We start from the raw sequence: 25,540 nt of genomic DNA on the forward strand, positions 1-25,540 counted from the left end.
ACAATTAGTCGATGAATCAATTAGCTGATTGAAAAATGAATTAACATAAAAACGTTAGTGTCCGGGCTGCCTCAAATTTTAAAGTTGACTGAATTTGAGGAGGCAAGTTGAGGTAATTTTGTAATGTTTCAACGTGTCTTCAAATCCCAATCTTGCCTCGGGCACCAAAATGGCGAGAGCCGGCCTTGGGAGGGCCAAAGTGCTACAAGAACACAGTAACTATGTTGATTAAAGGTACATACCCACTTTTGTGTTTACGACAACTACTACTAAGAATAACAATAATAACTTTATGTATATAGCACATTTAAAAACAGAGTTTATAAATTCTTACACAAAAAAGCAAAGCAGAAGCAGATACCCCAAAGGCAACCAAGCAATAAAGGCCAACAATCTTGTAATACTAAGGCCAGAGATTAAGGCAGAATTACACAAGCAATCAGACGCAAGAACATATTAGAAAGAAGACAGATGATAATGAGATAAAAACACTAAAAACATTAAAAGTAAATACAATAAAAAGAAAGAAAGAAAAAAGTCAACATAATAATAATAATAATAATAATAATAATAATAATAGGCAGGATCGAGACAGACTAAAAAAAATAAAAGGGTAAATAAAATATAAATAAAAAGCTATTACATAAAAGCAGCTCTACAAAAACGTGTTTTAAGATTTAAAAGAGGTCATTGATTTATTATAAAACGTGAGAATATGAAGAACTAAAGGGGGTAGAGTGTGCTGATTAATAAAACAGACAGAAATCCATCAAACACTGCGTTATGAAGTCGTGATGTGGTTATTTTCGACAGATCTTGAAGGCAGCAGCGGCACAGACGTGGCCGTGGCGCAGCTGCTGCGTTCAAGTGTCGCAGTGTCCCGTGTGGAGGCAGAGAGGAAGTTTGCCTGTCTGCACTGCAGCCCGAGCGCTGCTGCTGCTGCTGCCCACAGGAATACAAGACAACAATGGCGACTCCCAGTCCTGACAGCAACTCCACAAGCTCCAGCAACAGCAGCAACATTGTCGGATCCACGTCGCACCATTTTCACCCGCAGACACAGAGCAGCAGCATGCAAGGTAGGCAACGGTCTTTATGTAAGATCTTTGTTTTTCTACCATAGACTTTAGAGTTAGTAAGAAAATGTAGCTTATAGCTTTCCAGAAGCAGAAAACCCACAGAATAATCACAACTTTCCGGTCCGAATTTTCAAAATAAGATCCGCGTTGTTTTAAACAGGACAACATCACTCATACCAATATTTAGCTAACTATATTTATAAATACGAACTACTTTAAATGTTTTAAAAATGATTTGCTCGTGTAAATCTAACATGTGGTCCTTGGACTGGTTTAATATGGTGTTGAGCTGGCTGAACTGAGCTGGCAAATTAAAATATATTACTGTCGTTGTAGAAAAAGTAGGGGGCTATATGTGTACGAGCACTACAAAGCCTATTTGTGAAATCCCTTCTCATTTATCCTCAATTAAACTGAGGTATATTGTTAACAAACAGAATAAGATATTTAATATTTAGACTGATTTTCAGTGTAGACATTAAACGCCCCATATATATAAATATATAAATATAAATATTGGAATGTTCACATACTTAAATGATCAATTAGTGTTATGCATATTTTAAACGTATGTAAAATATTTTGAATACTGTTGTGATCTCTGCAGGGTCGTTAGCTGGACGTCACACCGATTTTATTTTGAAGATTGAATTGCGCGGCATCCGCTAAGTCTCTAGCTTTCTGTGGTTAGCTTGAAGTAGCTCCCTGAAACTACACGGTTCCCAGGTTAGCAGTGATGCAGTAGCCCCAGTCTAGCTGCCGAACCCACAGACCCGTGGAGGTATTATCATTCCTCCAGTCTGACAATAGTAATAAAACCTTAATTACAAGCGTGTGGCATCATAAAGATGTATTCAATGGATGTTTATTTACCGATATGATTAGCACCAGGCTGCTACAAGTAGCACGAAGGCCTACACTCAAGTATCTCTCTCTCCTGAGCCAGGCCACTGTTTGAATACACCGCTGTCTATAACACACATAATAATACGGTTAAAGTTTGATACAGTGGGAATATTTAGCACTTGTAAACATCGCCGATGTATTTGCTATAGTCGTCTGACAACGTCACGAGGTTCATGTCGTTTAGTATGTTGTTAACACCAAATAACGTCAATGTGAGAAACACCCCTGTCTGAAATACTGCTACAATAACGTTAGTAACTCAAACACTACGCCTGTCGTCTGTTCACACAATACAGCCCTGTATATTTCAAGCTAACTGCTAGTCAACTCTCTATATCCTTTATCGGACGGAAAGCCAAGCCTATAGCCAGCTAAGAACAGTTTTTGCATATCCGACTAATTCAGTCACAACTGTTTCTATACGATGCTTTGAACCACATCGGTGTCCTTAGATACAAGTCATAAAGTCATAATAGAAAATGGCAAAGCAGAGTCTAGTGCCACCTGAGGCAGATAGTCTGTGGTAGCCAATGTAAGGGACTGTTCAGTATTTACCATTTACTGTTAGAGGGGGGTGACTTTGTGTTGTGTTTTTTTTTTGTTTGTTTGTTTGTTTTGTGTTTTGTCCTCCCTGAAGACACAATTGTTTCTTCTGGAGTCTCCCTGACTGACTTGGGGAAAATGCATGACCTCCCTTCCACCATAAAGTAGTTGTTATATATTTTTTTTTAAACATTAAGTTTGAAAGGCCAATTTTTAAATGTGATATGCACAATAAAGTAATTTTGATAAATATCACCAATTTAGCTCAGATTTGGTTTATGTTTTTTGGGGTTTTTTTTTAGATGGAAGCATTTGTCCCACATAATGTGTTCAGGGACTGTCAGAAATGTGAAAATCCAACTATAAGCATAAGTTTGATAGTTTCTGGCTTTGAAAAATTTGGGGGATCTTTAATGTTGACTTGCCTTGGTTTGGTATGCACCTCCCCTTAGCCTAAATCAAAAACATAACCTTCTGCCCAGTGCTTAAAATATTTGACATGCCTCCCCCTTTTTGCACCACCCAATCCCCTCTGATAAATAATGAACAGTCCCAAATTTACACTAATATGGATCATCGTCCATTTGAAATGTTCCTTATGAAAGCTTGTATTAAATCACACCCAGCATAGAGGTGACTGCTTCACATACTGTATGCTCGTGTTATGTCTAAATCTTACTTTAAAAGTCGAGCAGTCAGGCAGCGTTGTGTGTGATTATGGATGTGTTGATGGTGGATAACAAATGGCATGTCCATCGATTGGTTGACTTTTTACCAACCTAATTAACAGCAGTACAGTCATGTGGTCAACACATCTGAGTTGTATTTCTTCCTTTGTGACAGATGTCTAGTATCAAATGTTCTATCTAAACCTTACAGAAACCAACAGCTGCTGGAGATGTCAAAATGAAACAGGTATTCACACTTATTTTACAAGGTTTTAGCCTGCCATTGGGGTTTATGTGTTTATATTGTGTTTGATCAGGACATATGTTGGCAAAGGGATTCCTTGAAATGTTCCTCATCAACCTTCCTCTATTGACCATTTTTATTTCTATTTGTTTTATCCATTTTTTCTGCCTGTTCCCATGTTGATGTACATAAGTAGACACAGTAAACAGACCCCATGATGAGACACTGCATCAAGCAACCACGTCTGGGAGGATTATCAGAATGTGGCTGTTAAAGTCTCACATCCAAATTCTTAAAGAAATGCCACAGTTAACTCCTGGTGCCAGATGCATAAAAGTTGATGTAGATTCACAACAAACGCACAGAGGCAGAAATATGCATACGCAATTATTTTTTTTTATGCCATTGTGGCATGGGGTGCACATCTGCAGTTCATCATCACTGGACATAGAAATGCTCTTTAACATTCTTTTGTATTTTCATACATGTGCCCCTTCACCATACGTTTCACCGGTTAGTGAGAATTGCAGAAAAAAAAGGGCAATTTCACCAACTGTGCTGCATCGTTGAGGTTCTCCAGCGCTCAGCCATCAACATGCACAGCTGTGGATATTTGTAGCGTTGGTACCACTAATTCATCACATTTCTGCAAATTATCGTTGCCCTGAAATCTCAGTTGTCAATATTATTAACCCTTTGGGCCTGCTTTAATATTGCACTCACTTGTATCGCTCTGTGCACAAAATGCACTTTTCAAAATCAAGCTTTACAAGTATTATACGTTAATATTGTTTTCTACTTTCATTGAGCATACTTTTAAGTAACATCGGCCCTAATCTTAAATATCAAATATTCATTACTTTTCAGAATTTTAACCCTTTAAATGCCAGGGTTTTGGCATGATGCCACTATGTTTTTAGACTAAAAATACTAAAAATATATATATATATATATATATATATATATATATATATATATATATATATATATATATATATATATATAGTTTCAATATACTACATGCAAAATAGATTTTTTACTATCACATCCTGGGATATGTCCTGCAACAACACTGACTATGCCTGTGCACCTCGCAGAAATAACATATGCCACATATGGTAAATGTTTTTATGCTTTGACGGCTGTGGGATCAACAAATGCAGTTTGAATGGGTTTCAGTGGCTCAATGTTTTGCACTTAACAGTGTGAATGTAACAGTTTTGTTAAAGCAGTGTATTTTAGACTTATTGTAGGAGCTGAGCTTGAAATTCCAAGATCAAACAAGAACACCCAATCTTAGCAATATGTATGCCATATGCATGAACACAGCTTGAATTATCAAAAAATTAAGAATGAAATGCCTTTAAAATGTGCCAAACAGTCCCTAAAGGTTAAATGTCTGAAGGACAAATGGTTCATTCATAGCGTCCATGTGTAAACTTAACTTTACAAAATGCCGGTAAAAGGAGATGAATGTAAATAAAAATAATGCTGAAATGTATTACCCACGCAAATTAGGATGAACTTTATAAATGCACCTTTAATTGACATTTTTAAGTGTGCAGTGTACACTGCAAAAAATAAAAAATAAATTAAAAAAGTGAAGTTAGCAAACAACCTTAAAACGTTGTTTTCAGTCTCTCATCTTATATTTAATCTCCTTCCTATCATATTACCTACAGCTATCTTAGCTAAAAGTGTGTGTACGCGGCTATGAAGAGTGTGTGAGGTGCAGACATTCTCGACTGCACATCCAGACTTTAAAAATAAAAGTTAATGTTTGGGAAAAGGCGTACACATGGCTTTTGTATGTACACATCATTTATGCATCTGGCCCCTGGAGTGCTGCTGCTGTTCTACTGGCTTATGGTATAGATTAACGGACCGGCATAGGTGGTATCCATATTTTCATACCTTACAGACATTTCACCAGGTTTTGTAGCATAGGATTGTATCGTGTTAGTGAGATTTCAAAAATAAACAAAAGAAAGTCAAACTCTAAAGATCAGTAGATAGGTAGATATTCTCATACCTGTTTTTCTTATTAAACAGAAAAAATCGACTGTACACCTTCTGAAAGTCTCTCTTTATCTGAACACGACTAATGTGAGCTTAACTGTTAACTTATCATGAAATACACTTCATTCAAACTTGACAAGGACAAAATAAAACTTAAAATCATCTTGGTTAGTCTTTCCATGATTCTAACAATCAATGACTAATTTGTCAAAAACTAAACCCAGAACCATCATCCACTTTTTCATCTAATTTTTGTTGTCTAATGTGAAATAGTACAGAAATGCTAACAGGAGGAGATGAAGCAAAGCAATCAAATCATTTTAATACAATCTGTGATTGGACTAGTGTTGACTAAACCTGGTAAGGCTGACTTATCCTTCACTACACTGGGAATAAAGTGGAACAAGTTACGGGTGGTACAGCTGCATGTCAGTGCACCGAACCAGACTCACTTAAATATGGTGCTTTTTTTGCCATTTTAAGTAACCTGCCTCGTATTCCACTGTCAGCACTGGCTCTGACCAGAGTTCCTACAGCTTAAAGCAAGTTGGATTCAATACTTTTTAAGTCTTTGTTAAAGCCATTTGGAATGAATTTTTAGAATTTTACAGTAACCAAAATTAAAGGGAAAAAAACAACAAAAGAAGCGGCATTAATTATTTACCGTTTGGATGAATTTCACCCAAATATTTATGTAACATTAAACATGACTTTTTGGTGACATTAATGTAAGAGATATTTAAAGTTACCTAATTATATTTTTGCCAGAAAAAAAAACAATACATAGACATCCTATTTTGCATGTCTTCACATTTTTAAAAGATTGGTTTAAGACATTTATATATCAATTACAGCCTTATTTTTAGATGAATGAATTCAATGCCTTTTTAAGACTTTTTAAGGATCTGCAGGAACCCTGTCTTACTAAACAATGACCCCCTCGCACTTTAACAAGCTCAAAGAAAATGTAGTAAAATGTTTTTTCTTTACTTCAGGGTTTCAGATAAGCCTGTCTGGAGTGCCCCAAAGTAAGCAACAGACTCGCACACCGACCTCTACTCTTTGTGGGCACACCTCAGTAGTCTAAAGTGGTTTCCTTTCTTCACCGACTTTGATTGAGATGTGTTTCTGTTCAGTCATTGGCTCTCTAGTGATTGATCCACATTGTTATTGATCTTCATGCTCAAATTTAACAGGATAAATTCAGTGACAGGAAGCCGCTGTATACTACTGACACAGCCTGTGTGGTGCTCTGGTAGTTGGGGAGTCTGTCCTCTGTCCACTGTTCACTGCTGTTAACTGTCACAAATGCAGTTATGGCCAAGAGAGATTCATTTGCACCGGGGCTTAAAGGTTAAGTGGTCTGTTTGCACTGAGGAGCTGGTTGGACAGGGCATGGCAAAGACGACCCAACACTTTAACCAGGCACTTTGCAAAGAAGCGATGCTGATGGGCAGCTTTATTCTGCAGATGCATCCTAATGTGCACTAACAGGTGACTGTTGACTCAAATTGGAATCAAGTGCTGTCTAAGTGTTGGGTCGCTTTGATTTTTTCGAGGGAACTGCTCAGGTTTGAATTGCACACTTTAAATAAAGTTCTAAATGAAAATGTTTTGGACAGGGATTTCCAATGTCAGTATCCTGCAGTTAAGGCTCTTTTGGCATTCCAGTGACTCAAATAACTACATGATTTGGATGAAAAGGAACCCTCGAGAGCTAAAGGAACTGGTTCAATGTCTGAGTATTGGGAACCCCTGTACATCTGGGCACCTTGCTTGTGTTCAAAATGCATTTTGTGCTTCCTCTGATCTTCACAAGAGCTTGAGATAACCCAAAGGTCATTGACCGGAACAAAATAACCTGACCTTTCAGCCGCATCTACCTGTACAGAACACAATAACGTGCTGGTACCTGGGTCATAAGAAAATTGACATAATATTGCTTCCTGAAAACATGTAAAGGCTTATCTCAAGTGTGTAGAGACAGAGGTTACTGAGGTTACTTGATCACACTGTGTGTAGCAGCTGGCTGAACCCACAGTGTGGTGTGCATGTTGTGGGAATCTGGATCTGTTTCTCTCTTTGTCCTGCCAGGTAAACGTAAAGCTTTGAAGTTGAACTTCGCCAACCCTCCAGTGAAACCAGCCTCCAGGCTCCCGCTCCATCCAACGGCTCCGTCTTTCCAGAACCCTCACATGTGAGTAGAGACCAAGTCCTGAGAAAACGACACCCGGCTTTGTAGCCAATTTTACATAGTGGCCAGAGGTGGAATTCCACCATCTGGGTGCGTCACCTGATGCCATAAGGCCCAAAAAGACTCTTTCCCATAGAGTAGACATTCTCAAAGTCCAGACAAGTCAATCCGAAGCCAGCCCACACCTAGTATTGGGAATACACTAATGCAATGAAATAAAGTGTACTTTTCCTACTTTGAAAAAAAAAAAAAGAAAAACGTTTTATACTTATCAATAAATCAACAGTTTTGTATAATATATTATATATCTACTTATTTATATATATATTTGGATATCGTTACAGCAATCCTGACCTGTGATTAAGCATTAAAAGTAATTGTTTCCCTGTTTGACATTGTTGTCATGACAACATTGAGAGCCGGCAAGTGTATGACGTTAAATTCATTGCATGTCAGAATTCAAGGGTCGGCTAACAGGCGTCCGTTCAAAATTAGCAAGTTAGTTAATGGCTAACTCAGCGGTTTACTTTCTGACCGGAGGGCATGAGAAAGCGAGACTTGGGCGTCTTCTCTCAGTGGACATTACGTCCCCAATGCGATGAGGAGGTCACTATTCAAATATGCAAAGAAAAGAAAAGTTGACTAAGAAAACTGAGTTTTCAAAGACGAGTGGACAGAGAAAGATGCGTTCACTCTGCACCAATCCAGCACGAAAGGCCTGATGGTGGGTTCTTTTCACCCTCACATACACTTAGTAAATCTGGGGGATGGAGGCAGGAAGTGATTCACAGCAGCTTCCATCATTAGTTAGCTTCCTTTTTCCAGATAATCAAAGAGTCAAATCATAGAGGGAAGCTCAGATTACAAAGCCACTTCAGTTGTTTTAAATATCTATCCTTCCACATTAATCTATAATGCATGTTCCTGTCACGGCTCTTTCTTTACTTCCTCCTTCCTTCCTGTGGACTCTGTCTCCTCCTGTCTCATCCTGTCCTCTGTGCTCCTCCAGAGAGCGTCTGCGGACACACAGTATTGAGTCGTCGGGGAAGCTCAAGATCTCGCCTGAGCAGCATTGTGACTTCACAGCAGAGGATCTGAGAGACCTCGGGGAGATTGGTCGCGGGGCGTATGGCTCCGTCAACAAGATGGTCCACAAACCAACAGGCCAGATCATGGCCGTCAAGGTGCTGACAGACTCCTCACCACACCTGACTTTACCTCATCCACAACAATAATGAATCCATAATTTCATTAATCCAAGACTCTTGTTATCATACTGTGCCATTCCGCTAATCACCAACAGATGATCTTTAAAGTATGAATAAATCTGAAGTGTTAAAGTGTTCTTTGTGTCTCTCAGAGGATTCGCTCCACCGTGGATGAGAAGGAGCAGAAGCAGCTGCTGATGGATCTCGACGTGGTGATGAGGAGTAGTGACTGTCCCTACATCGTTCAGTTCTACGGCGCTCTCTTCAGAGAGGTCTGACCAAAACTCATTGACCTCAAACGCACCACGTCATGCTCCTGTCTCGTCTATCGCCCTTTTTATAGACAGATCGCACTATAGGGTCACTAATACTGTCATCACGTGCTCCTCGGAAATACACTATTTAGGTGTTATGAGCACATGAACAGCCCTCAAAAGTTGTAATTACGAGTAGGAAATTTGAATGATACCGGAGTTGCGGAGTTGTGACGTTTGTATAAAGTTTCAGGGCGTACATTTTTTGGCAGCTGTTCTTTGTCTTTGAATTAGCTGCTAACTGCTGCTAGCTGCTTTTTAAGGCCATGTTTAGACAAAAATGACCCTAATAAAACCAAAAACGTCCATTATTTGCATTTTTAAAATAAATCTGAGTTCATATGATAACATTGTGAGAACGATCCTCGTGTACACAAATCCGAAAAAATACCAATAACTCAGTAGTATGCATGCCAGGCCAGTAACTGGCAGTGTAACTTTGTAATGACACATCATAGAGGAACATCAGGCGTATGAACACAGTGCGACTGTGACGTCGCTGTTCTCACTGTTCTGACAGTTTACACGGTGACAGAAGGGGTTGCGTTTTCAAAAGATTACACTCTGGAACTTGGTTTCAAAAGTTTGCGTTTTCAGGGCTCCAAAACGCCGTTTTCGCCTGACATCACCACTTTGAACAGGCAGTGTAAATGGGCTGATGTCTACAAAGTGCAGCAGGAATGAGTCCTAAAACACAGAAAGGAGTTAGCATTTCAGCGCTCCAGTTTCCTCATCTCAAAGTCAGGTAGCTTTTTGAATGGGTTTTTGGTCAGATGACTGTAATGAGGTCTGTGGTTATCACAGGCTTGAGAGATTCCTCAGTAAATACTCTATATACCACTATATACTACTACTATCATATACTTGTGGAAAATAATTAATTTTTGTCAAGGGAACCAAGACAATGTTAACATCCATGTTGGCTTACAAAAAACAAAAGAACAAAAAAAATACCCATCATCCCTGCAGTACTCTTTGTTTACTTTGTAGCAGCACTTGCATGGAATCAAATATTTTTTGATAATCAGTGACACATTGAATTTGATGGAGCTTCTTACTGACCTCTGACTCTCTGTTTCAGGGGGACTGTTGGATTTGTATGGAACTTATGGCTACCTCATTAGACAAATTCTACAAATATGTATATTGTGCATTAGATTACGTCATTCCAGAGGAAATATTAGGCAAAATAACATTAGCGGTAAGTAGATTATTCACTTTTTTCGTACTTATTTTGATTTCACACCATGTGTATCAGGGAAACAGAACTGATGTGTTTTAATGTTGTCTTCAACAGACCGTTAAAGCACTGAACCACTTAAAAGAAAACTTGAAAATAATTCACAGAGGTAAGTCTTACCCTTTTAATCAGGGTTCCCACACATTTTTACAAATTAATTTTTAAAACCTTTCCAGAACTTTTCCTTAATATTTCACCCCATTCCCATGACTTTATTTAAGTAGTTTAAAATGGGTTGGCCTAGAAACATGCACATCTACATTTTAACACAACATATTTTGAATCATATTAGACATGTTTTTAGTATTTTATGAATATAAATGAAACAACAGCCAAAATGATGTCTCTGTAAAACTTTTCCAAAATATTCTATTAATTCCAAACCATCTCCAGGTCTGGAAAATTTTTTTTTTACTTTCCTAACTTTTCCTGAAATTTCATGACTGCGGGAACCCTGTATATTGTTTGCAAAATGTAATTAATTACAACTCAGAAGATTTTTGGAAAATTTCGTACAGGTCATATTATTCAATTGAAAGATATTTACTGTCAGCACAAAGTATTGGCTGTTGACAAATCCAAACATGTCTGTTGGTAATAACATTCAGATCCTTGGATCAATTCTATTAATGTAACTCTGCTTAAAAACCATTTCATCCTGTCATTTTAGACATCAAACCTTCCAACATTCTCATGGACCGAAAGGGTAATATCAAGCTGTGTGATTTTGGCATCAGCGGTCAGCTGGTGGACTCCATAGCCAAGACCAGAGACGCGGGCTGCAGGCCCTACATGGCGGTAAGTGTAACCAGTAGAGCCTCATTCCCACTTCATAAAAAATCTGCTACCACCCCCTAACATCTGGCTTATTAATGCAATGACAATGCGTACAATTAGCATTCACACCTGGGCCACATGACTCCTCAGTAGACTCAGGTTTTTATCACCTCCTGTTCCAATCGGCATTGATGGAAACACAACACCCGGGTGAATGGGCTAATTTCAGCTCCCTAACCAGTGAGATACAATGACCCGCTGTCACTAGTTACCATCCGTCACCTCCTAAAGCAGCGCTAAAACAACGATCCAAATACATCTGCACTGAATCTTAAAGGCTTCATTTAAAGTTTTCACAGACTTCTGTTCCTGTTGCTGTCTACCCGTTCTCCTGTCTGTCTGACACATCAACATACACAATATTTAACAGACCAATACTGAGCAGATTTGCCCATGTTTGAAAAACCTGTGCTGATCTTGGTGGAAAGGGGCATATGTGTCAACAAAGTACAGTATGGAAAAAAGGGACGTTACAGACACCTGTAACAGCTGGACCAGACTCAGGAAACTTTAGGAATGATGGGAGCCAAAAGGCTAGATGACCATAGAGAACAGAAACACAGGACTCAAATATAGATATTCTTTGCATATATTGAATGTTTGGAAATAAAAGGTTGAACTCCTAAGGTAAGTTCAATAGATAAGCTTAAATTATCATATAAATGTATTCGCAGATTTAATCAGGAAATAAACAACAAAAAAAACTGTGCACATAAAAAAAAGTATAAATATATGTATATATATATATAAGCACCAAGTATATGGTTCAACTACTGTATTAGAAACATTTTTTATCCAACACGAGTAGTCTATTGGACTGGTATTCCGGAAGATATTCCCTGTCCTCTGATCTGTATGTGTGTGTAGAGTTTAGTCCTACCATTCTTGACATAGATGATCAGCCTCCTCACTGGGACAGCACGTTTTGGGCTCGCCGTCCAGTTCTGGAAAACAGTCCTCTCTGAAGTCATCTCATAATCTTTGGACTCTCTTCTGAAGATCTTAGCTTGTCTTCGAGGGACTCAAAACAGCATAACCTATACATGAGGTCATATTGTCACCTTTATGAGCTTTGCTGGTCATAGAATACAGCTAATGAAATCAACTTAATGCTCCAATTCACAACTTCTGTGTACAACATTTGTGGTTCAACTGTGTTTTCAAAAATAACAATTTAACTCATATCCAAATATAAGTCGTTTAAAGAGCTATACTTGTAGTAAATACTTAATTGCAGCACAACAGTATTATTTTTGTAAATTCAACGAACCTTTAAAATATTGAGTAAAACAAATATATCTGTGCCAATAGTTAAATTCACTAACAAAGTACATCTTAGCCAACAGCTAGGCAACAACAGTTAACTCAAAATGCATAAAGATGTGCATGGAAACAAAATAAACGACAGTTTTCTTAATATACTAACACAACAGAACATATTGCTTATTGGAAGTATTTTTAAAACTTATTATTTGTCATGTTTTTCAGCCGTAAACCGCTCTAGAATCATGGAGTGGGATTTCAAATGGCCCTCATTAGCATTTAAGCTAGCGGGCGTTAGACGCTAATGTTTTTAGCACATTTAAATGGAGTTTAACATGGAAAAAATTAGCATCACGGCTAGCGGCTGACTGAACTCACCTTCGCAAAAGGCGTCAGGACTCGGTGCACGCGCTGAAACAGGCGGCGTACTTCATTTTTTTTATCCACATTGTGATTCATATAATTAACACTAAACACATATTAACACATGGAGACAGCAGATTAACTTTAGGTGAAAGTTTTCTGTGTTTAGCCGCGTTTCATGCAACTTTCTCCGATATTCAACCAAACCTGATTATCTGCCCTTTCACCTTACCTATGTAATCTAACCTGCTACATGGTGGGCGGGATAAATAATTTCATTGGACAGCGAGGAAGCCACCAGATAATATTTGGTTGTCCATCAAAATCAACAATGCACAATCATTTTGTATATTATACATTTCGAATACTGTTATTCGTTGTGTTTTAAGTATTTAATATATATTGTCATCACTATAATTCAGAGATTAAGGCTTTTTTTTTGGTTTATCTATAAACATCATAATCCCTTTGCCACTGTGGTTTGCATGAGCACCCAACTTAATGACAGCTAAAAGTATCAGAGATAAAGGCAGACACATTCACATATCAAAAACATGATGAAAAAACAGACTTTATGAAGCAGACACTGTCCGATTCTCTACATCATAGCATTTATGTAAACAGTGATCACAAAAATATAATTTGAAATTGAGTTTGTAAACAAACGATGTAATTCATATGAAGGTGAGGGAAAGTGACAAGGTGATGAGAAATGACGCCAAGCCATTTTTTGAGATAAGTCATTATTTGGAGAAAGTTTCTCAATAGCTTTTGCAAAACTAAGTCATTATTTTGAGATAAGTAAGTCATTATTTTTTTGAAAATTTCTCTTTATTTTAAGAAGTTAATAATTGTGCCAAATTTTCTCATTACTTTGGCGTACTAAGAAGTCATTATTTTGAGAAAGTTTTTTTTTTGAGAGGCGATGTCATTGAGATAAGTAAATCCTATGACAAAGTTTCTCATTATTGTGAAATATTAATTCATTTTAAGACAGCTAAATTATTTGAGACACTCATTATTATTTTAAGAAATTTTCTTATTATTTTGAGATATGAGGCTGAGATACAAGTTTCTCATAATGTCTTACAGCAGTGATTGTCAGCGAGCGGTTCACGGGCCAGCACACAGAATATTAATTAATTAATACAGAAAATGTGAAGAAGAAATGCATTACAGCATTTAAGATATTATTTTTACTTGCTATATTGACAACAATTTAATTTTTTTCCATAAATATATTTAATATTAACAGTAGTGATAAGGCAAGTTTGGTAAGCTTATGTAGAAAAATCCCAAATGTCAAGCTGTCATGATTGCGTTTGTAATAACTTATAGAAGCATTGCGTGCACTGGTTCATCATTCACCTTTTCTCACCAATACTTGCATTAAACATGCTGTGACATTATAAACATGCTTGACAATACTGAGAAGGTAGAGGCATAAGCTTTACCACATTTTTGTGCTCAGTTTTTGACCCTGACCTTTGACCTGCCCATGGAAGGAGACAGCTGTCGTGTGGATTCAGTGAGGTATCTCAGTATCACAGCTCTGTTTCCTGTGTGTGTTCCAGCCTGAAAGGATAGACCCCAGTGCTTCCAGACAAGGCTACGATGTGCGCTCTGATGTGTGGAGCTTGGGAATCACCCTGGTAAGACTAAAACAATATTAGCTTTCTTATGTCTGAGCAAGTGTGAGTGAACAGAGCAGTCGCACAAAGTAAAAAACACACCATCTAAATCTGTGTTTGCTTTCAGTATGAGCTGGCCACGGGACGGTTCCCGTATCCCAAGTGGAATAGTGTTTTTGATCAGCTGACGCAAGTGGTGAAAGGGGAGCCTCCGCAGCTGAGCAACTCTGAGGAGAGGCAGTTCTCCCCCAAGTTCATCAACTTTGTTAACCTATGGTAAGCAGCATGACACTTGCTCTGTCCGATCAGTGTGGCAACTATCACACATTACAAAGAGCAGGCACAACATCCAGTTAAAATGCAACACAGAACAGTCAAACACATCATTCATTTGTGCAGTTTTCAATTTCTGTGGGAATTTGAGTAGCTGATGGAGACCTTTTGTTGTTTTTCTGTCCAGCCTTACAAAGGATGAATCAAAAAGGCCAAAGTACAAGGAGCTTCTGGTAAGTTCTGTCTGTTGTCATCAATCAGTACTTCAGATCAAGAGTGTCTCTTAACTGTCAGTGATTCTGAAAAGGGCAGTGAATTGATTTTTCTCTCCACTTTAGAGTATTTTATGGAGATGAAACCGTTTGCTACATTTGATACCACACACAGAGTTACTGATTAAACTGACAGGGACGCATATGCTTTTACACTTTAAAAGATATGTGGTGAAATGCATCCAAGACCACCTCAGCAAGTGGTTTGAGTGATTGCATCACAATACACCTCAGTGGTTGTGTCACTTGTATTTTGCCCTGTCCACTTGTAATGGGATTACCCAGGACACATGTTAATGCCAGGTGTAAACAGGCTAATAGGCAAAACTGGCAAAGAAATGTTACCATGACAACTCTATAAAAAACCTGTAAACTTTTTTTTCATGGAACCCAGTGGACCTAGTGGAAATAGCATGTATTTATCCATATGCCAAATATGGAAAAAATGACATCATCAGGGAGAAAATAGTAAAAATTACATATTCCAATTCCAGTGTGATATCCAGAAATAATACAATGCATGTTTTTATGCTTTGATGGCTGTGGGATCAAAAATTGCAGTTTGAATGGGTTACAGTGGTGCATTTTTTTGTTTACACACTTTATTTTAGACTTATTGTAGGAGCTGAGCTTGAAATTCCAAGATTAAACAAAATTACACAATCTGCTCCAAAATGTATGCAATATGCGTGAACACAGGCAAAATTATTAAAACATGAAGAATGAAAAGCCTTTAAAATGAGCCAAACAGTCCCTAAAGGTTAACACATAATCAGCTGGCTGTCTGAGGAACAACAACTAAGACTCCTTGAAGAAATGTCATCAGTGATCTTTTTGAGCTCCTCGGTGTCGTGCATCAGCCTGACGCTCACTGTGTCTGTCTTCCAGAAACATCCCTTCATTCTGATGTATGAAGAGCGTTTCGTGGATGTCGCCAGTTATGTATGTCGCATCCTGGATCAGATCCCCGCTTCTCCCATCTCTCCTATGTATGTGGACTGATGGAGTTTGGCTGGGGAAAGGGGTAGGGGTGGGGGTGGGGCAGGGGGGTCACCCAACATGCAGTGGGTGGGACACTAAGCTTTGTGATGCAACGCTTTGACCTTGATCTTAGCCCTCAGAGTTACTTAGGATCAGCTGTTTATTCACACGTTCCAAAGAGCAACGGAACTAAGTCCGAACGGTGTAACAAGCAGAATATTGTTAACTCTTCCAGCTCTCATCGTCTCATTTTAGTCAGTAAGACCGAAAATATTGTCACCCATCTTCACCCAGAAAAACTTGAAGACATTGTCTTCGTGAATTGCAATGTATCTTTTTGTGGGGAGAAAGGAATAGAGTATACATATATGGTATATATATATACTTGAAGTTGTACACAAATACAGAATCTACCAAATAAAATGTTGAACAGTGACACTCATGACGTATGAACAAAAATAGCCACCTATTGAAATGTACATTGTGGACTGTATGTATGCATATGTGTGTTCACCTCTGAATTATTGACATGTACAGATGTATGCTGATAGACCTACTGTCTAAACACACACACACACACACACTCTTTTCACACAGTTTGTTGTTGGCACCTTCACTCATGGTAAATGAATGAGTATGCAAGAGTGTTTCTCTTCGGAGAGCTCATGGATTCGGTAGCGTGGCTTTACTTCTGTCTTTTTTTTCAATATGCAATCTGTGAGAGTTTGTCTTGACACATGATTAGGACATATACATTTCTCACATCCAAAGTTAGCCACAGTTTGTACCTTTCATGTGTTAGCTTAATGTTTGAGTCACAGAGCCAAGCATGTGGTTTTCTAAAGCAATCCATAAACTCCCTAAACTCAGGAGATCATTCAACGCAGCTGTTTGCCAAATGGCTTTTAAGCCCTCTTCTGGAAGAATATTTTGGTATGGTATCAAATGCACAATAAAAAAAAAAAAAAATTAAATAATTCATAGTAAGTGAAAAACCAGGTTGTCAAATACTAATACTTTGCTATTCCCCCTTTGTGTATTATATCAACATTAAAGGCTCCCTTTAGCGTCTTTTGAGAGACATCAGGTTTTCAAAAAACTCCCCATGGCAATCTTTGACAGTGAGAGCAACTGACATAACAGAAAGAGAAAGGACATCTGTGTATGGCAGAAGAAAGGGGAGGTGGGTCAAACAAAACAGGACTTTCACCACAGTTTGTGTCCTGTGCAAAACCAGAAGTCAATGTTGTTTTCACATAACATAACAACAAACGTGTCTTTTGACCCAAAACTGGATCTTTTTTCTAAACCTAACAAAATGGTAATGTTGCCTATACCTGAGACTGTTTCACAACATTAACCATGCGCTATGTATTTAAGCTGTGTGTCACATAGATATGTGAAAATGGTGCCCTGTGCGTCCCTATTAGACTCTAAAGGGGTGTGACAAAACTTTGATATTTGACAACCTGGGAATGAGAATGAGTTATGAAAACACTTAGAACTGCATCAAGTGAAGCAATGAACTCTTGAGTCTTTAAGAGATCTGCAATATCTCAGAAGAACAGATAGGCACATTCTCATTCTCAGGTAATCAAATGCCAATGCATGACCACTCTCCCTTTGCGTGTGATATTGACGCCAAAGGCTCCCTTTAGTGTCTTTCTGAGACACATCACGATTTTAACATTGATGCTGAGCTGCATCTGACATAGTATAAAGAGTAAGGAAGTCTGCAAGTAGTAGTTTTATTAGTTTTATTGCCTAAACCTAACTTTCACAACATTGATCCTGCATTGAAATATGTTTCAGCTGTGTGACATGTAGATAAATGGTGCCCTGTGTGTCGCTATGAGACTCCAGGGGTCATGACAAAGGGTCAGTATTTGACGACCTGGGAATGAGAATGAGTTGCGAAAACTTTAAGAATTAGAACTTCAGTAAGCATTGTAAGTGAACAAGTTTTTAAGAGATCTGCGATTTCTCTATAGAACAGTTGTTATGCTCAGTCACTCAAACATTATGACAATATATAAGATGCACAAACTGGGTCTAATGCAATGCTTCATTGCCTGATGTAAAGTTACTTTAGGACATTATGTCCACTGATGTAAATGTGTATGTATATAGAACATCTAATCTGCTGTTCCTGGCAGGTTCTGCTGGACAGTAAAAGGCTCAAATCAAACTGTGAGGAGATCCGGGTGAAGAATGAAAGTCTGTATGTTTCAGTTTGAGTCCTGATGCTCCTCAGCAGCCTGCCATAGCACTGTACAGTTCAACTGCTCATCCACACTGATCACAGATCCACCATGCTGCCACGTTAAGGCAAACAGTAGTGACTGCATTTTTTAAAAGTCCTGACAAGAAACAAAAAATGACACCTATAAATGCTGCTAAATGACACAATGTCCACTTCTGTACCATCCCCATAACTGTCAGGAGAGGAGGTAGATCTCTCCTCGTGCCGTCACTGCTCTTTGACCCTTAAGGTCTGCATTAACTCAGCATGTTTCCTCCGTGACTCGGCATGTCTCGCACTGATGATAGAATGTTTCCCACGCCATACCATGTATTTCACTCGGGATGCATCTCTGTAGTCTTAAACAAGTTCCCTCACCTGTCTACTGCCACTGGTGCTGATATATACCAGGACAGGTGAAGGGGAGGCCGCAGTTTGAGACTATTGAGATCCACCTGCTATCGTTCCCTCGCAGAAAACCACATGTATCAGGTGGGATCACTCAGCCGTAAAGTGGACGCTACTTAACCACACTCTCTAAACAGAAGGTGGTCCTTCAAAATAGGACACTGTGGAGACCTGTGATGTAATAAATTACCTTAATGGATAAGGATGTTATTATTTATTTTTTGTTGTTCGTCAACAAATCCTATTAATATACCATTATGCATGGCCTGCCTTGTCTGAGCAAATACTAATAATGTGAAGCAATTTAATGTAACACAGTCTATACAATAATAAGCCAAGAGGTATACAGTGACTTCAAGGTAATACTTCACCTTCCAAATGACCATCTGTGTATCAATTACTTACCCTATGTTATGATGAATTACTGAAGTAAACTTTGTTTTTCCCACAAGTCTCCAGGGTGAACGAGGAATCCAAAAACAGAGAAAATTCCTGATAAATTGAAGTAAATGTGGTCTGTGTTAAACAACAGCAAAATTATATCAAAACTCTCACACAACTCTTGCCGTATAATCCAAGTCTCATTTATTCAGCGCTTTTCACCGGGGAACTGAAACTTATTCATGCTCTCTGCAAAACCAGACTCCATAGACAGCAATATCACTTTGCTGAACACGGGAGTTGTGTGAGAGTTTGTAAAGTAATGTTTTGATTTAGTTTAGCTGTTTGTTTTTTTATTTGGACCCCTATAACTTCAATTCATCAAACTCGTTCTCACTTTTTGGATTCCTTATTCATGAACAGGCGTGTGAAAAAACAAAGTTTTGTTTGAGTGAGTAACTGAAATACAAATGATCATTTAGGGAACTAATTACTCCCTAAATGAGTAATTAGTTCCCTAATTACTCCCTAAACTCAGCTGTTGGCTTTCTGAAGATCAGCTCGGTATTTCTATTATTTGTATTCTTCTAGCTTAATGATTGATCGACTTCTATTTCTTGACTTTTCCCCTCACTGTTAGATTTACTGCATATAGTTCAATTACATTAAAAGAAATGTCTGTAAGAGACAGATGATCAATGAAAGGTTAAACAGATGCCTGAGCTATCCTGACTTTTAGTCTTTCATTTGGGCAAAGCTCCAAAACAAAAAAGAATAACCTTGATGACACCATCAGGGTTATTTTCTCAGACTTGACAAAACTCCTCTGGAGCCAAAAAAGCTGTTTGTTTAAGAGGCTGACCAGTCCCCCTGATAACTAGGAAACTGATCAAATTAGCTGGAGCTCCCATTTAGGTTTTATTTAAAATTCTATCACAGGTCTCTACAGATGTCCCCCATGTTGTTAAATGGCCACCACTGTCATGCGGAAGTTTGGGGTCCCTCTTTATTTGTTGAATACTTGTGACTTATTCAGGAGGGTAAAACATCACATCCAAGTTGGTGGAGATGCAGCATCCAGACATTATGTTCTCGACAGTTTGAATGGAGAATATTGTCAGCTCTGTTGTCTCCATTATTCTATCTGTGATGTGAAATGGTGCAAACCCTGAGAAAACCCACAGTCTAATCTGGCACGGCAGACGGAGCCGTCACTGCAAACAGCCTCCAGATCTGTTCCTCACTCAAGGGACACATTTCCACTGGTGAATATGAATCTCCAGGGTACATGTTGTATAAATTGCAATTTATTAGAATGTTCATATTAGATTATAAGGTATTAAGGTCGATGAATATTATATTGTATCTTTATCGAGGGTTACAAATAAAGTTCCCATGGAAAATATTGAAAACCTGTATTGTGTGCTTCTTGTGAATTGGACATTAATAAAAAAAAGTTCAGAAATGATTTTGCTGTGATAAGTTTATTGCTCTTCTTTCTGTAGTATACAGGGATGTTTCTGTACAATAGTAACGCAAGTCAGTGGCCAAGCAACATGGAAGCTCCTGTCAGACGTGATTGTTTTTTTTGTTTTTTTTGTCCTGATAAGGGAAATTATTGAACCCCACCGGATAAAAAAGACCAGTCGATATTCTTACAGCAGAAGACATGAAGTGAAGAATATCAGCTTTCTCATATATTAAAGATGGGAATTCATCGCCTAGATGTAACCATACAACCAAAGATAACAATTTAACAAGTGCAACATTTCATAAGTAACAGGAAATAAAGCAATACTTGGTGTCAACAGAACTCTGAGACCTGTTTACAGACAACGTAGCTGTAAATGCAAGAAATGTTTTGGCCAATGCACTTAAAGCAATATTTTAACATTTTGGGAAGTATTTTTTTCTTGCCGATAGTTAGAACAAGAAGATTGATATCACTCTCATATTTGTCTATTAAATATAAACATGATTAGCCTAGCTTAGCTAGCTTAACACAACAAAACAAGCAAAAAGCTAGTCAGACTGTCCAAAGGTAATGAAATCCACCCACCAGGATAAATATAGCTCACTAATTGACACATTATATTTCATGTGTTTAATTTGCACAAAAAACAAAGTGCAAAAACACGTTGTGATTTTACGAGGGGTTATGTGCTGCATTAAATTAAGATATAACGCGAAAATAAAAGAGCGTTGGAGATGCTTGCCTAGATACACTTAAGTAAGAGACAGGCTCAGATTTTGCCTTGTGTTTTACAGGCAGCAGTAAGTTAAGGCTAGCTGTTTCCCAGTGACCAGTGTCTATGTAAGCTAAGCTAACACACTGCAGCCTTATACAGAGTGCCCCAGGAATGAGTTGTAAAACCTGGAAATGAGTTAGAATTTCAGCACTCCCAGTTTCCCCATCTTGAAGAAAAAGGGTTTTCTAAATATTATTTTTGTTAGATGCCTTGAATAAGATCTGTGGTTAACACAAGTTTAAGAGACTATCATGTTTTGTCCTACAACATAAAATATGTCAGTAAATACCCCACTTGTGAATTTTTAACCTTTTATTGTTTTAAAAATGTGGTTGCTAGCAAGTAGCCGTCATCACATTAGATACAGCTGTGCAGCCTCCTCGTGGAGGCTACGTTAAGTCATGCGACTGTAGTGTAATTCCTTTATAGCCTAACAATAGCATTTTAATGTCTGGCCGCAGCATTTAGGCTTGAAAATCCTAAAAGTGGTATTCATTTGTGAAGATTATCTTGTTAAACAGAACATGTTAGTATCATAAATGTTTGTTTGCCACAGAGCTTAGTTTCTGCAATGATCCAATGATAAAATCCCATAGGCTTTTTGACGAGGGAACTAGGGCAACGCTAACTTCCACATCAGCCTACAGAAAAACACCATCCCTGGGGCGGTCTGTTAACAAGATATAATGTGTTAATTAGTGAGTGTTGGAGGTAGTAGCCGCGATTAGCTTAACCAAGGGAGAGGCTAAAATGCTGCCAAGGACAGGAAACGACAGTAAGTTAGCTAGCAGGCTAGCTGTTTCCCAGCTTCCAGTCTCTATGCAGGCTAAGCTAACGGACTGCAGCCTGATATTTAGCATTTAGTATAGATATGAGAGTGGTATTGATATTCTCATCAAACCCCTTTAAATATGTGATAAAAACCTTAAATACTTACCAAAACTAAAAACTTCAAAGTTTTGAGTCTTAAATTCTCTCATTAGTGTAACTACTGTGTGTATAGGCTGGCTCTGGTACACATTTATGCGGTGGTAATATGAAGTATTCACAGTAAAGATCTGAATATATTACATTTTCCTATTCACAAGTGCTAATAATGGACATGTCCACCACATAGGTTTCTTTGAAGAAAAGTGATTTAAGTAAGCATGGCTTCTCGAAGTGGTTCCTTCACTTTGTATCACATTTTTAAGAGAGTTGATTTACTAAGAAATGTCTGTGGTCAAAATGGCAGCACTGTTGTTTTCCCAGTAAATCAAAGATTATTAGAGAGGAATGTCAGTATAAATACAGGATAAATATAAAAACACAAAATAAATAATTGTGGCCTGGGAATAGAAAGGGTGAAATTTGTAAGGACTACTTAATGAAAAATAGAGATGAGGTTGTATTTTTCATTAACATTTTTCAAATTTTGCGACTGATTTTGGAGCTTTCTATATTAAAGGGATAATTCACCCTAAAATAAAAAATACATATTTTTTCTTACCTGTAGTGCTATTTATCAATCTAGATTGTTCTGGCCTGTGAGCTGGCTTCTCTTTCAGGTCTTCAGCTAGCTGCACTCCCTTTTAGCCTCATCTGAGCCTCGAGAAAGGAGCCCTCTAAGGCTGAGTCTGCACACCACACAGCAGGACCACACCATCTAGAACATGGGACACACCAGGAAAACACGTCTAACTACAGACACTTGCTCAACATCAGCCCTTTAAGGGACAGTTCACCCCCAAATAAAAACGACATACTTTTACTCTTACCTGCAGTGCTGTTTATCAGTCTAGAATGTTTTGGTGTGAGTTGCTCTCCATCATACTGGAACTAGATGGCACTCGGCTTGTGGTGCTCAAAGAGCCAAAAAACATTTGAAAAACTTAGCTTCTTAATAAAATCCACAGTTTATGTTGTGAGCAGTTTCATATGAACTATTTTCTTTCAACAAAACTACACCTGCCACCCATCACTGTGCAGAAGGACACATGCATCTACTGCCAGCTCTCCTGGAATCAATGAGTTAGCTAACGCTACAGCTCAGCCAAGGCCGACGTCCACGAGTGGATGCATGCTTCCTTCTCTACGTTTATACGGTTGGCAAGAGGAGTTTGGTAGAAAGAAAATAGTTCCTACATGAAACTGCTCACAACAAGGTAAATATTAATGGCGTCCTCCTAGACTGAGCAGTAATGTTAGCTCAATGGTGCAATGTTAGCTAGCCGTAGATACACACTTCTTTCTGCATGGCGATTGCAGTTCTGAAGAAAGAAAATAGTTCCTACGTGAAATTGCTTCAAAAGTTTGTTTGTTTTCAAAGCACCACAAGCTAAGTGGTTCCACTGTATTAGAAAAAGGCAGACATCTCCGTACCGCCGATATCTCCAACATTCAGCAACTCACACCAAAACTATCTAGATTGATAAACAGCACCACAGGTAGGAGAGAATTTCTTTTTTTGTAATTTGGGGTGAACTGTCCCTTTCATGTCTGTCAATAGCTTTCAGGGAATCGCTAATTACTAATACACTGTAAAGGGGAAACTGGAATAAAAAGATCATAAAAATCTGTCGCAATTAAGGTACAATTTGTCTGCCAATTAAACCGATAAGACCAAAGGTTACTCAAAGACATTCATTTCTCTCAATAATGTCATTCTGTGGATAAGTACACCAAATAGTGAAAAGAAAGTTGTATAAAAAAAAGGTCCTTCAAAGGAATGACAACCATTTCTACACACGTATTCTAAGCTCAAGCAAACTGTGACAAAAGTGTATTTAGCTAGAGGTGCACAGTGAGATAATTTTGTCATATTTACATCGTTCGATATACCGATTACATAATACACTTGATTCGTTTGTGTGCTTCTCCCACACCACTGACAAAATATGCAGACGTCAACTTGTCTCTGTCAGTACATTTAAGATATTTACAAAATGGCCGTACTAAGCAATCCAATTCAACTTGTAATTCCTTTCGTTTTTGTTTCCAGTAATACAAACATAGACTCAGAAAATATACAATGATTGTCAAAATGTGTCTTCAAGTCTAAGTGGGGTAACACTGATATTGCATAAAGTGTTGGTATAAAGCACTGTAATCATTATCCATTATCTAGAAAATCCTTCATGTGTCCACTGTTTTACTGTTTGGCAGTTGTGCGCATCATTGTTCAAAAAAGGACAAAGATATGTCAAGATGCACCTTTCTTTGGGTTCTTGGCATGACCACAACATGAGAGGCTAATTTCTGTAAAGTGGAGAGAATAAGTCAACATATTATTCTGTAGTTAAACTTCTGACTCAGTTGTCAATCTTTAAAATGAAGGCTAATGGTCTACTTAATGTCACATTCTTCTATGTTATAACAAAAGGCACATTCTGGCGCTTGGACTGAATCTGTGAAGGGAAGAAGTCAATGGTTCTTTGGTATGGTCATGGCTGAAATCAGCGGTCCATACAGCTACTTGACGGCCGATGGCTAGCATGCTGCTTTCACCAGTGCTCCAGGTGAAGGTCCATGGCAGAGTTCAAGTTAATGTCTGTGACATCCAGGAACTCTGTGTTGAAGATGCTGGGCCCGCTGGCTGGAGCAATACTGAACGCCGTGGTCGAGCTCGGTGGCGTCAGGTCCAGCCACTCCATCGTCTCCCATGGCGTCTCGCTGAAAGTCATGCTGACCATCCCCTGCACCTCGGGGACGTTGGACACCTTGGTGCCGATTGGCGACAGAGGAGTGTCCATCAGATCTCTGTTGGTCAGAAGTTTGTCCTGCTGGGGATGGTGAGGGTGGCGATGGTGGTGGTGGGGGCTGCCGTACCCTTCGCCATCTCTGTTCCCTTCGTCTTCCTGCCCTCCGTCCTCGGCAGCCATTTTAAGAAGGGCCACCTCCCCTCCCCGGCCAATTGGACTTCCCAGCAAATTCTCCAGGTGGCTCTCGGGGATGTGATTGGCCGAGTGGTCGTAAGGGTGCTGGCTGGGGGACAGGTGCTCGTAGTGTCTATGGAACCTCGGGATGAGGAGGCCTGGACACCCTGGGGACACAGTAATGTGAGGCACAACTTTGGTTACAGAGGCCCTCTCCCTCTCTTCTCTGGCGTTAGCTGGCATCTCTTGAAGAGAAAGAGGAGAGGAGGGAGGGTCACAGCAGGTACTGGGATCCCGTACCAATGTTTGGGGCACACTGTGATGTCACTGTGATTTACATGTGGACTTTAAACCAAACTGCATATGCATGT

The 25,540-nt window shown here is 38.7% G+C and overlaps 2 protein-coding genes across 17 annotated transcripts in view; one reads left to right on the plus strand and one right to left on the minus strand.

Moving 5' to 3' along the window:
* The first annotated feature begins 856 nt into the window (after positions 1 to 856).
* Positions 857 to 20,534, plus strand: map2k4b (mitogen-activated protein kinase kinase 4b). Of its 4 annotated transcripts, XM_042507411.2 has the most exons (13): positions 861 to 1,079; positions 3,408 to 3,443; positions 6,455 to 6,487; positions 7,554 to 7,656; positions 8,663 to 8,837; positions 9,014 to 9,133; positions 10,257 to 10,376; positions 10,473 to 10,524; positions 11,086 to 11,213; positions 14,453 to 14,530; positions 14,637 to 14,785; positions 14,970 to 15,015; positions 15,943 to 20,534. In XM_042507411.2, the coding sequence occupies exons 1-13, from the start codon at positions 968 to 970 to the stop codon at positions 16,054 to 16,056; spliced, it is 1,266 nt and encodes a 421-aa protein (XP_042363345.1). In that variant the 5' UTR covers positions 861 to 967; the 3' UTR covers positions 16,057 to 20,534. The 4 variants fall into 4 exon arrangements, with proteins under 4 accessions (XP_042363343.1, XP_042363344.1, XP_042363345.1 ...); XM_042507409.2 differs by lacking the exon at positions 3,408 to 3,443 and having other exon boundaries at positions 857 to 1,079; XM_042507408.2 differs by lacking the exon at positions 6,455 to 6,487.
* The window catches only part of myocd (myocardin), a 173,889-nt gene continuing 168,880 nt past the window's right edge, over positions 20,532 to 25,540 (minus strand). For 11 of the 13 annotated variants that reach the window (XM_088070030.1, XM_088070029.1, XM_088070035.1 and 8 more), the window contains one exon: positions 20,532 to 25,414. In XM_088070030.1, the coding sequence (XP_087926156.1) occupies positions 24,798 to 25,414 (617 nt within the window). In that variant the 3' untranslated portion in view covers positions 20,532 to 24,797. The remainder of the gene's footprint in view (positions 25,415 to 25,540) is intronic. The other 2 variants (XM_088070034.1, XM_088070031.1) reach the window with 1 other exon arrangement.

The sequence above is a fragment of the Plectropomus leopardus genome, chromosome 19, assembly GCF_026936395.1.
Source record: "Plectropomus leopardus strain MGB_pleo_1.0 chromosome 19, ASM2693639v1, whole genome shotgun sequence".
Lineage (NCBI taxonomy): Eukaryota > Metazoa > Chordata > Actinopteri > Perciformes > Serranidae > Plectropomus > Plectropomus leopardus.

Excerpts from the sequence above, each read along its gene's own strand:
- map2k4b (XM_042507411.2), top strand. The coding sequence starts at position 968 with ATGGCGACTCCCAGTCCTGACAGCAACTCCACAAGCTCCAGCAACAGC. Across the intron at positions 6,488-7,553 it reads CCTGTCTGGAGTGCCCCAAA|GTAAACGTAAAGCTTTGAAG; the intron begins GTAAGCAACAGA and ends TTGTCCTGCCAG. Across the intron at positions 9,134-10,256 it reads ACGGCGCTCTCTTCAGAGAG|GGGGACTGTTGGATTTGTAT; the intron begins GTCTGACCAAAA and ends TCTCTGTTTCAG.